We start from the raw sequence: 12,854 nt of genomic DNA, 5'->3' as shown, positions 1-12,854 counted from the left end.
GCCTCATTCCCTCCTCACTGAGGTGTCTTCCATGTATGGTGTGTGCCTTCTGGATTGTTTTCAGCTTATTTACACGTGCACCTGCAGTGTTTCTGGGAACTCTCATTGGCTGTTGAATCTTTTCATCTGTCAAGATTAGATGTGATGACTTGGCCATTACACAGCTCCAGTGAAAGGCAGTCACAGAGGCTTGAGTAGGACTGAATCATAATCTAGATCAGTGGTTTTCAGCCCCTAGTTCACTGACTGATGCCCATCCACCAGAAATTTTGTGCTGGTCCACAGAAAAGTTAACTACCCTGATGTTGTATGAGATTATAGAGTTTGCAATCATTGGATCTGAAATCATTGGAAACACTGGTCTAGAAGTTGACATTCACATACACCCAGAGAGATGTTCATACTTTTGGGGTTGTGTTCATACCAGGAACATTTCATTTTGGTGGCCCTGATTCTTTTGCTCTAAAACTTTAACAATAAGCACTTATCCTGTAGGTTAGAAGGTGCTTTAAAAATCTGGGTTGGTTAGAATTTAGAAGCATACCTGATGGCTCTCTGCTTATTCAGGGGCCTACTGGTCACTTCTGATGTGTTTGAGCCTTAACCTGCAATACATCATGAGCCTCACCTTCTTACCTGGGTCAAGTCTGATGGGATGGAGCTACATAGAGGGGCTGGCTTTCCTATGGTTGATTTTGTGACCTTGAATCAGGGCATTAGCGAAAATTCCACCCTGATGACTGGGACCAACCTTGTGAGTGTGAGTTCTCCATCCACATAGGTCTGCTGTGCCTGTAAAGTCTCTCACCCCACTCCCCAGCACAGCTTCCCATGGTCCACCATAACTTTTCTTCCTGTTGGGGCTGCCGGCAGAGTAGATGAGACAGTTAGTGCAAAGGGCTTAAAAACGGTGCCTAAAACATTGTAAGAGCTCAGGACACATTTGTTATTATTGATGGTAGGAATAGTAGTATCAGCAGAATAGTTGAGTTCTCAGTAAAAGTTTAGCTGCTATTATTATTATTACACATTTATCCTTTGAAATTTCAAGCTTCTCTAGACAGTGTGTCTTGTACCAGCTGAGTGCTCAGAAGCACTTTGGACCCCCCTAGGTAATGCATGGAGAATGATTGCTCTTTTTCCAGTTGTACAGTTCTCTAGTAAACATCTGTTTATTAGGAAAATTGTACTCTTTGGACAGGATCTCATGTCTGGGCCCTTCATTTGGAAAAGGAAGGAGAGTCATGACTCTGTAGATACCAGCATGGAGAATGGCCCACGTATGAGCCTGTCTCTCTCATCAAAGCAGATTCTGTAAATGACAGAGGCCATTATGCTCTTTCTGTGTAACTGTCTGACTTAGCATAATGACTCAAAGAGCCCTAACAACAGAGGAATTATAGCATCATTTTACTGTGCCAATGGTTAACATGTTTTTCATTTCGGTTAACATTCATTATTTTGTCTCCAGTTCAAAAGAGGCACCATGTCAACTATCTAAGTGTCTTCCATTCTTGATTTAGAGCAGGTACTTCTGATTCTGCAGACAAATTCAATCTTGTTTATGAATGGGTCATTTGATACTAGCAGGAAAGTAAAATGCAGAAAATGCTGGCTGCCAACAGCCCTCACTGCGAGTATAAGAAAGAGTTCTTCTTGGGTGGGTTCTCCGTGCCTCTGAGCTGACAGGTCTGCTCTAGAGATCTGATGAGAGAATGAAGGGCCCAGCCACAGCTTTCCCTCCTGTAAAAGGGGATGATTCCAGCACTGTGTGTGAGGAACCAGGGAGATGAGTAGGGCACTTAGACTGCCATGTGGTGGTCACACAGAACGCCTGGCTACTGCTGCTCTTCTTCATTCATCACCTGGAATCGCTTTACTCTTTCTCCAGCTGTTCATACACAGAGAACTGTTCTATCTACAGTGACACGGACATGTTAGCATGCACAATGCATTGAATTAAATGAAAGACCCTTCTTCAATAACTAAAGGAAGAAAGTCAGCAATTCTACTAGATATACTCTTTGCAGCGCCACCCCCACCATGTCATTACATTTTTTTGACACTGATTGTTAAATTTAATCCTGTGGGGTTGTTGTCAGAGAATCTACAACTGCATATGTATTTATTACTGAAAATATTACCTTGAGATCTCTGTCCTGCCATCGTTTTATTGTGGGCCCTGACTGTGGTTCTACTCTGCCCATGGGTCACAATTGATGTCATAAAATACTTTTGCTTGGAAGAGGTGGGATATAGGACTTGGCTGGGTTGGTGAGGGTAGGGGTCCCTGAGTGAGGAGCATTGGGGCCCAGTGGAAAGGAAGAGCAGGAAACACATATGTGGATTGAAGGTTGATGTTGACAAGTCCATTAACTAGGACAGAAACTCCTTGGAAGGAGCAGTAATGACCTGGTCAGTCTTGCTTGTAGCTATTGCTCTCTTATTAGAGTGTGTGTGTAGTTCAGTCTGCTGCCTGTGGTGGTGAGTTGTTCCTATAAATAAAATGAATATTAATGCATTTATTTGCATAGTACACTTTATAGCAATCCTCTGTGTGGTGTTCCAGAGAACAGTGTAAGAACAAAGTAAATCTTTAGATTGACAGCATCAACATGTGATTCTGTGCAATGCTGTTACCTTGCTAGAAAATTCAAATGTCACATTATTTGAGTACTACCTAATAATGTTTGCTAACAATTTCTGGAGTTTGACTTTTCACCCTAGGCTACATTTCTTTATAAAATGCTACTAAACTTAATACTATTTGCTATTTGTTAAACATACATACACATACACACACAGTGTTGTGAAGAATACAGAAAAACTTACTGTTTCAATAATTCTTGAGAATTCCTAGGAATTCATATTTCTCATTCTTGAATCCAAAAAATTAGTATCTGTTGGCAGTTTGAACCTGCAGCCTTGGAGACAGTCTGACTCTGGAGTGTGGGGTCCTTCACCTCAGATGCACAGGGGGGCTCCCTCTGCCATTCCTCAGTTGTCATTAGAAACTTTTTCTAATTATTGTTGGTTGTTTTAGGTCTAAATTAGAAAGATTTCTGGAAATAAGAGCCTGCTGAATTTTTGTTACTTAAAACATGCTGTTTTTGCTTTCTAGGCAGTGCTAATGATCTGTAGAAATAAAAGGAGAAAGTTCTAAAGGTCCAAATGAATAAATTCACTTATTTCACTGAGCAAACCCGTGTGTCTCGAGGGTCAGTCTTGTTTCTAAGCACCAGGAGTATAAGAACGATGAAGACGCAGCTGCCCCCTTGAGGAGTTGACAATATTTTGATGGAGATAGACTTGAAAAGAGCTGCTTTGTGCTGTAGTGGCTGTCACAGTTGGGTCTGAACGAGGTGCACTGTTGAACAATGTCATGTTTAATGCTACTTGTGATAACGCTCACAGGATCAGGAGAGACCTCATGGAAGGCAACTGATCTGCAACTTGAACAAGGGACAGGCATCAGCTATGCCGATTGAAAGCGTTTGCCAAGTTGTGTAGACCTGAATTTGCTTGGCACATTTATGTGATGTAGGTGGCTGATGTGGCATACTGGAGTGAAGAAGGGGGTGGTGAGCACAGGAGAAGGCAGCATCTGCCATGGGCCCCAAGGGTCTAAGCCTGGGTGTGCCCCAGGTGCTGCTGGAACAATACTAGCCTCTTACTATTTGGTCATGTTGGAGACCAGTTAGGAAGCGGAACCACGTGCAGTCACAGGACTGTAGTGGTGTGGCGTGCAGCCCCATTACCTGTGGACGGGCCCCGGGAGACTCCCTGGGGGAGGGCGCTATTGAGCCAAGCCTTGAATAAAGACTCATGAGGCAGAGAGGAGTGGAGGCGAGAGGGGAGAAATATGGATAGGAGAGGAAATATGTCAGAGCCAGGAAAAACCCACATGATGGTGCAGAGGCACCAACAGTCCTTGATGGGCTTGGTGGAGGTAGGCTCAGTCAGTTTAACACCAAAATTAGGAGTTTAGAGTATGCTCCAGGAGGTGGGGAGAAGAGGGAGGTTATGAGCGTGGGAGTCACATCACCAGATTTGTACTTAAGAATCATCACTCTACTTCAAAGCCATGAATGCTGGTTATTTTGGTAGACCAAAAAAAAAAAAAAAAGAAAGAAAAAGAAAAAGAAAAAGAAAAAGATTGCGACTAAGCAGCTGAGCCAAAGAGAGTAAGAATGCTGGTGACCCACTGATTGTCTTCTCTCCCTCGTGGCACATGTGGCTGGGTTTTCTGCACAGCACTTTCACAGGGTAGGGGCTGTGACTGCCTCGGCACCAGCCAGGCGGGGGGCACACAGGGCTTCCTGCCAGTGGAGGAGATGGTAGAACCTGCCTCCCAGACTAAATTGCTTGTGTCACCCCAGCTGATGAATGTCTGTGACATTGGGAATAGCAATCCCATCTAGATACCTTTATGGGATTTCATTCTTCATTGACTCAAGAAGTTTGAAATATCTTGGAGTCAGAAAGCCCCTTGCCTCAACTGGGTTGGTTGTTTTTTATGGTTTGCACTGAATTGTGGAGATTGTAATAGATACATAGTAACCAGGGAAGTCATGCTCCACAGGCTCACCTGTACTTGCACTTAACTTTATAGAGCTTGGCCTGTGGACAGAGACCACAGGTTTGGCGGCCATCCCTACTGGTGTTCTAGTAAGGTAAGGAACACCTGCCTTTGCCCTGATATAACAGTATGCTTGTTTTGTTAAAATTGGGCAAATTTAGAATGTCCTGGCCTTTATTTTCTAGTGCCCAAGGCATCCTAGTTGGAGTCAGACAGGACACTTCTGGGCGTAATCCGTGACCATTGGATGCTGGCAATGGGAGCTTGCTGCTCTGCTGGTGGGGCCGGGGTGGGGTGTCAGGGGCATGATTTATAACATGGAGCCCTGATGGTGGAAGAACAGGTGCTGGAGTAGGGAGCTGAAACAGTCCCAAGAAGCAGTCATCTGCAGGATAACCTCAGTCTGACAGCTATCTAGGAGGTCACTTGGCCATATTTCGGTGTGACACTGGGCAAATCACTCACAAGCTATATCCCTGATTTCTCCTCATTTATAAAATGCAGTTGTTGTGCTGGGTTAGTTTTAAGTTATTTTCCGGTTCTGACAGTCTGTGATTTGGTGATTCACTGCTGAGTGGCCACACAGGGTCAGTGCACAGGGATGTATTGAGTAGCCCAATGGTGAGCACTGGCCAGCCTCACCTCTCAGCCCCCCACTTAGTAAACTTAATGGCGACATTCAGGTACAGAGAAGGAATGACCTGTTGTTAACTGGTAATTAACAGCTGGTTCTATCTTTTTCTCCAAGCTGCTGGCTCCGTGTCCTCTACCCCCCCCCCCCCCCCCGCCTTTGGCTAAGCTCCTCAGGTTTCTTTATTCTGGGGCCTCACTGCACATGGCGCTGTCTGCTCCGACAGCTGCTCTTTGGCCTGAATAGCCCCTTCCTGGGCACTCACAATGAGAATTGCTTCAGCCATGAGCATGCAGCTAGGGACTAACCCAGGAGAGAGGCTGCAAGATAGCAGAACTTGTGCCTGTGTTTGCTGATTCATTATCAGTGTCAGACAATCTGCTGTGCGAATGATGATAAATGTGTGGCGTTCTGCGGAGGGAATTATGTACTCCAAGGTTCAGCCTGTGCTGACAGCCTGCGCATCTGCCGCATGGCGTCCCATCACCCCTGTCCCTTTTCAGTAGTCCAGGACAAATCCTGAAAACCTATATTGTGTTTGGCGAAGGATAATAGGAAACCTCATATCCATGTGATTTAGAAATGCAAATAATTGATGTTTTTATTCCAGACAGAGAGGCAAGGGTAAGGTGGGCAGCTGCTACGGAAGCAGGGAGGCATTGGAGAGAGGACCCCAGTGACAAACATGCAGTGACCCCAGGGAATTCTCAAGCTAGCAATCTAGGTGAGACTGACATGGGCTGGAGAGGAGAGACTCATCCCTGGACACTCTAAGCCGTGAGACTGTCCTTGTAGGCCCAGCCCCCAGTTGCCTTCCTGACTCCGGGCACAACTCTTCCCCAGATTGGGCTTCCCCATTAGTGAAATGAGTAAGCTGGACTGGCTGATCTCAGATGGCCCATGGAGGACTTCCTTTTCTGGTCTGTTGGTCAGACAGGCTCAGCCCTATGGCCCGCCTGCCTGGGGTCCCAAGGATTGTGCTATGGGTACATGACATCCATCTGGATGTCACGTTCAAAGGTAGTTCCTCTAACAGGCCTACCTCCTCTTCCTACCCCTCCCCCAATCACTCTGGTTTGAGGGAAGGGTGGGACTGAGTTGATGAGTGCTCTTCCTTAGCTGATCTTCATTTGGAAGAGGGTAGGCTACTTCAGATGCCAAACCTAATTTACGAGGAGCTGGACATTCATTTCATACCTAGTAGAAAAGATTTCCCTCTTGCAGCCCCATAAGTTCTTCAGGGAATTCAATGCCATTTCCAACCTCGGGCCTTAGAATTAAGTCACACTTCTATGGCAGTGGTAATTTCATACCCGCATCTACTGAGGCAAATGATAATTATGACAATGGCTACCATTTTTATTGCTTCCCGTTTTCCAGGCATTATACTGAGTACTTTACATACCTCAGCCCACTTAATCCTGTACCATCTGCTTGAAGTAGGTTCTATTGTCCCCGTTTTGCAATGAGGAAACTGAGGTTTACAGGGTTAACAAAATCCTGCTAAGATCAGACTCACTGAGCTGAGATTTGAACTTGTGTTTTCTGACTCCAGAGCCCAAGCATTAATAACACGCAGGACTACCACTTCAAGGGCACAATCATTGGCTGATTCAAGGGCAGTCCAAAGACACTCTTCCTCTGTCCAGACACAAACCCATGGCCACGAGAGTCACTCCCAGTAGTTTGGTGGGGAAGCTACTTCAACTTCGTGAGAAAGGGTGGCGGTAACTGCAGGGCTTTCTGTCAGTGGTTTGTCACAAGGGATGGGGTTCCTTCCATGGACATAAGCCATCGTAATAGCACCATTTATCATAATGACAAAGGTGAGGATGGGGGGGCAGCAGAATTGAAGTTGGAATGAAAGAACAGAATTCTGATTATTTTAGCAGTTGAAAGTGACATCAGCTCAGAGCCTTTATCAAACGGCGAATTGGAAGCTGGACTGAAATTGCTTAAAAATGTATCCAGAGATCATTTTCTGCAGCTGTGATAAAGTCATCGGGCCATGTTCGGAGATGTGTTTCTATCGGCGGTGCTCACGGCGTCATCTGCGGGTCATCCCACTCGGAGGCTGTTGCTCAGCCCTGAGGAGCCTGAGGCTCTGGGTGCTGTTCTGGGCACACGTGAAATGCCACCCCTTGCACCCCAAGGGGCTGGGCGAGCGGAGGGACCACACGCCTTCATTGTTCTTTTCAGTGTACTGTGAATGTCTTTTCACATCAGTAAGTGATGTTTTACATTTTCAATGGCCACATTGCTTTCCCAGTCCATCTGGTGGATTGAACCTGGGTTTTTGGGACAGTCTCAGTGCTCTGGAGCAAAGGAGGGTGCCGGCTGTGTGACAGCCCTTCAATTTATTTGGCCTTTATCCAGGTACCTAGAAGAGAGACCCTTGGGGACGAGAGCTTTAGTTAACTCATCTCCTCTTTTTCCATCCTCAGGCAAAAGAAGGGGAGCGTGGCCCACAAACACTGGGTTGGACCTTCGAACCTGGTCAAGTGCAAGCCCTGCCCCATAGCACAGTCGCCCATGGTCTGCGGCTCCGATGGCCACACCTATACATCCAAGGTTAGTCACCTTTGTCTTCTTTGTCATCAGAAACACTCCCCATGTGCTGGTTCTGACAAGGCTCGGGGCCCAGACTGGCACGTTGTGTGGATCTCCAGGAGGTTTGGGGCTGTGGCCTGGAGAAACCGCCGGAAGAGCAGGCTCTCTGGCCAGAGAGAGAAGTGAGATGGAAACAGTACTTCCTGTGTCCCAAGGAGTCAAGCACTGAGGGGAGAGGGTGATTCTGAGAGAGGCATGTGATCCCACTGTTAATCCAGGGAAGCTTCCTGGAGAAGGTGAGGTAGCAAGCTGTTCCAAAGATCCGAGTCATGCAGCCTGGTTGACGGGAGCGGAGATGGGAGGGAGGCCCAGGATGCTGCCTAACAATGGCACGGTGAAGGGAGGTGTGTGTCAGCACAGTGTCAGCTGCATCTCTGGCACATCCAGCCCGCACCAGGCCCCGGGGCTGCAGGGCCATCCATTACTCTCTCAGGGAGCTGCAGGGGCTGGTGTCTAATGTGGAGGGCAGGTATGGGGACAAGCCACTGTAATTCAAACCTGTGAAAAGAAATGGTTTCATAGCAAACGGGACTAGGGATCAAGCAGGTCTATTTGTTCTTATTGGAAGGCCGGGGAGAAGTTTTGCAGAAGAGGGCATATCATTGGGTTCTAGTAATGGGCTTTATGGGCAGGAAGGCTGGGTCATCAGACTGGAGAAAGGAGGAAGAGCTGATCATTTGTTCTTGGAACTTCACACTCTGTTCTTGGGGTGAGGCTATACCTTTGTGTGTGGGAATGGGTAGTCTCACTGAGATAATGAGTTTAAAGGAAAGCACAGAATAGATAAGTTTGCTTGTTCATCCTCGTATTCAACAAATATAAGTCAGCGCCCCCTCGGAGCCCAACCCTGTGCTGGGCAGGAGGGAGTCGGTGTGCGGTATCTCAGGAGTTTTCTATAACCAGGGTTGGCTCTGAACCCCCCCCCCCATCTCCTCTGGCTCCAGCCTTGCTGCTTTTATCCCTCCTCCCATTGCCTGTGTTGGGGTCCCTTCCAGAACAGAGTCTAGGACTAAAGAGAGTCGCTGTAAGAAACACCCTGGTCACTGCTGGCCGCTCCGCCATGTGGTTCTTGGGCTCAGGGACTCAGGCCACTCTGTGGGATCCCCTTCTGTTCCTACCCCAGTGCACACACAGCGGACAGCTTCTGTTCTCTGTGACCCCCTCGCTGTCCTACCCCAGCGTTTTGGAGACTCTGCAGACCTGGGCGCACCCTCCCCCCCGCAGCCCTCTGAGGCTTGTCGGGTCGTTTCCAGGCTGAGCTGCGCTTCCCTGTTGATTCTGTGTTGCACAGGTCTTATACTTCATTCCCTGAAAGTAGAAATTTAGCCTCTCAGATTTCCACTTTTTTCTAACTAAACGGAATACATTTTAATAAGTATCATTTGAGACATTCTTGTATGCCAGGCTGTACGCCAGATGCTGTGGAAACTTAGAGTGAAAATAAAAACGTTGGCTTCTCTTCATGGCCAGAACCAGTAATCCTTACCTCCTAGTCTGCCCTGAGAATTGCAGCTTCTCTGCCGAAGGTCACAACCAGTACATCCTGGCTCAATAGCCCCGGCCTGATCCCTAGTCCCCTTTGCTATGAAACCATTTCTTTTCACAGGTTTGAATTACAGTGGCTTGTCCCCATACCTGCCCTCCACATTAGACACCAGCCCCTGCAGCTCCCTGAGAGAGTAACGGATAGCCCTGCAGCCCCGGGGCCTGGTGCGGGCTGGATGTGCCAGAGACGCAGCTGACACTGTGCTGATACACACCTCCCTTCAAGTATCATTTGAGACATTCTTGTATGCCAGGCTGTACACCAGATGCTGTGGAAACTTAGAGTGAAAATAAAAACGTTGGCTTTTCTTCATGGCCAGAACCAGTAATCCTTACCTCCTAGTCTGCCCTGAGAATTGCAGCTTCTCTGCCGAAGGTCACAACCAGTACCTCCTGGCTCAATAGCCCCAGCCCGCATTGCTCCCCACCCCCTCCCGCTTCCTCCTTCCCCTGCTCTCCCTGACCCCTGATGGAATCGCAGTTAGAAAAAATATGCAAAGGGGCTTGCTTCTGACCCACTGAACACTCCTGGAATGGTGGATTTACAGGGAGCGCTGATGAACACTGTTCCCCCAGCCCAGAGACTGCTCAGGCCGCCATTGTCTTTCACCCAGCGCCCAGCTTCTAGTAGGTGGTGCACAGTCTCCTGGAGATCCTGTTAAAACGCAGATTCCAGTGTAGCAGGTCTGGTACCGGGCCTGAGAGTCCATATTCCTCTCCAGTTCTGGGCGATGTCCATGGTGCTGATCCGGGAACTATCGATACAATGCTTAGCGAGGACTCAATCTTCACAGGTGCCTCCTGATAGCTCTGTCTCCGCTCTGCCCTTTCTCCTGCCCCCAAAATCCATTTCCACATGATGGAAGGGGGTGTAATTCTGTAATAAAAGTGTTTATCAGTCTCCTCCTTTAAAATGCTTGGATAGCTGTCTTCTTGCTGCTAGAACTAAGCGCAGACCCTTTGTCATTACTAACAAGGCCCCCGGAGCCTGTGGCCTTTCTACTCCATAATCACTATTGTCAAAAAATCCTCCCTTCCTTTGTCCAGCAGCTGCGCAGTGGACACTTAGAGTTGTCTTGGGCATGGTGCAGTTGTGTGGAGGGGTGGTGGGGAGCAAGACAAATGTCTGGTAGGGAGGACACAAGTAGCTGTGTCACCAAACAAGCAAGTAGGTATTGAGAAGGAAATGAGCATGGCAGTGAGAGAGGGAGGAGAGGCTGGGTCTGGGGGGCATGGTGCAGAGGGCCTTGCTGGGACATGTCCTCAAAGCTGGGGGTAGAATGTTCCAGAGAGAGAAAATTGCATGGCCAAGGCCCGCAAGCAGGATGATATGTTTGAAGAGCTGAGAGGAAGCCTGTGTGACTGACAGTGAGACACCTGAGACGAGGTGACAAGGAGGATATTGAGGACAGTCTAAGAGCTGGAAAGTGAGCAGAGAGTTTGGTAATGCCAGGCTAGTGGGACGCTTGTTATTCTAAGTGCCTCCTTGTCTACGTCTGCCTTAAGAAGGTGAGGTCCTACCATGTCAGTTACCACCTCAAACCAGCACAGAACACAGTGCAGAGTGGGTGCTTCACCAGGCATAGGACACAGCACACAGTGGGTGCTCAGTAAAGTCATGGACAAGACTGGGCCACCAGGGACATGAGCTGAATAGAGAGAGTCTGGTCTGTGTAACCCAACAAGGATTTGAGTGATCGGGTTGGCGAGAGCTTCATGATTGAGGAAAAGAAGCCATCCCCACCATGGACCAGGTTGCTTAGCTCAGCACCCAGCTGGGGGCTCTGGCAGGGAGTCAGAGGCTCCTTGCAATGATTCCCTCCTTGTGAAGATCCAGTTTGTGCTGCTCAAATTATTCCCTCCAGCTCCAGAGTAAACCGTCTGATCCTCAAGCCTGCGGTTGGAGACATGCCATGAAATGTCAGTGAGTGATGAGGGCTGTTTGAGCGAGTGGCGTGTCACACATCAAATCCAGCAAAACACTGCCTGCTCGCCTCTGTCTCTCGTTCACCGAAGGAGCTTAAAATTCCAGCTCCTTACGACCCCCGAGCTACAAGGAGCAGTGGTAACCTGTCAGACGTGGTCTGAACTGCTGTCAGCTGCCCAGGGAGTGTCTTTGGAAAGGCACGCTGGTCGGGCCCCCCGCAGTCTGGGCTGGGAAATTGGCTTTCTGTGTTAGAGAAGGTTGCCCATTTACAGATATTGTGAAATAGCTTGTTTAAGAGGCAGGATCAGAATTTGAGAGAGCCCTTTGCAAGGAATCCTGAAGCTTCAAAAGGGGAGCAGCTTCCAAGAAGACATCCACTGACTGCTCAGGAACCCTGAAGCCCAGGATGGTTGTAAACCCTCATGGCATTCAGTGAGGCTTCCTTCCGAGAGGGAGTATCTCAGTCTGGTTGGGTTGGTTATTGGTGTTTTAGTTATTGCCCCTAAATGCATAACCACCTGGTTATTGAGGTTTAAGAGGACATTTTAATCTCACAGACAAAGCTGAGGCCCGCCAGTCAATGGTCAATTAAAAAAGTGAGTTAACTATCAATGAACAAGTAACTTTCTATCCTATGCTGTATGGTCTTTTTGTGTATGTCAGTGGGGTCAGAAAACAAGGGATAAATGAGACCATGATACATGACTATTTGATATTATAAGTCAAATGCACAAAAATTAGTGTTGGCAGAAGTATATGGCAGCTCCAGTTCCATCATCACAGAACCCAGCTTCCCATAATAAATATTCACAGTTCTCCAGATGAGCGTTTAGCTTTTCTCAGGTGGATCCGAGGCGGTGGGAGCGCTGTCAGGAGCAGGAGGAAGGAGCCCAAACATCCACTCTGTCCTTGATGCCAGTGCTTGTCCTCGGGTCACATCAAACAAGCTTTCTTTCTGCCTCTAGGACTGGGGAGATGCATTCAGGACCCTCTCTCTGCAGCAGGGTTCTTCCAGGGGCCTGGCACCAGGGACACCACTCAGAGCTCTGTGACTCCCCCAGGACCAGAGAACGTGAACAAGAATGCACAGTCCTGAGATGAAGGGATGTAAGACATTACATGGCAATAAATATCTGTTCAGACTCTATAAAGTATAACCCATAAAAGATAAGGAACAGAAAACCTCTGCTGGGAATAGACAAGTGGAAGGCTGGGGCTGCGGCTGGCTTGAGAGAGTGACAGATCTGTCCCTCAGCATTGCTTCTAGGCAGTAAAGGTCACCCTTGTCACTTAAGTGCCCTTGATGTTACATCCTCCTGGCCAGGAAAAATGATGTAGTCCAAACCTTCAGGAAACGTAGAGTTCTGTGTTCTGTGTCATGCATTGTGCTAAGTATGAGGGCTTGACAAAAGGCAAAAGAGACGAAGCCCCCGTTTCCATGGAACTTACAAGAAAGGCGGGCAAGTCGAATTCTTTTCACTAGAATAGGTGCTCAGACAAGGGGTGTTCAGGGTGCTACAGGACATGGAGCAGGGCCACCACAACCCAAATGGAGGTGTGAG

At 48.0% G+C, this 12,854-nt stretch overlaps 1 protein-coding gene across 1 annotated transcript in view; it reads left to right on the top strand.

The window, feature by feature from the left end:
* The window catches only part of SPOCK1 (SPARC (osteonectin), cwcv and kazal like domains proteoglycan 1), a 541,468-nt gene that overhangs the window by 374,665 nt on the left and 153,949 nt on the right, over positions 1–12,854 (top strand). The window contains exon 5 of the mRNA XM_066342163.1: positions 7,655–7,781. Within this exon, the coding sequence (XP_066198260.1) occupies positions 7,655–7,781 (127 nt within the window). The remainder of the gene's footprint in view (positions 1–7,654; positions 7,782–12,854) is intronic.

Source organism: Saccopteryx leptura, chromosome 6, assembly GCF_036850995.1.
Source record: "Saccopteryx leptura isolate mSacLep1 chromosome 6, mSacLep1_pri_phased_curated, whole genome shotgun sequence".
Classification (NCBI taxonomy): domain Eukaryota; kingdom Metazoa; phylum Chordata; class Mammalia; order Chiroptera; family Emballonuridae; genus Saccopteryx; species Saccopteryx leptura.
The sequence above is the reverse complement of the archived record's forward strand: the minus strand, read 5'-3'. Positions and strand labels throughout refer to the sequence as shown.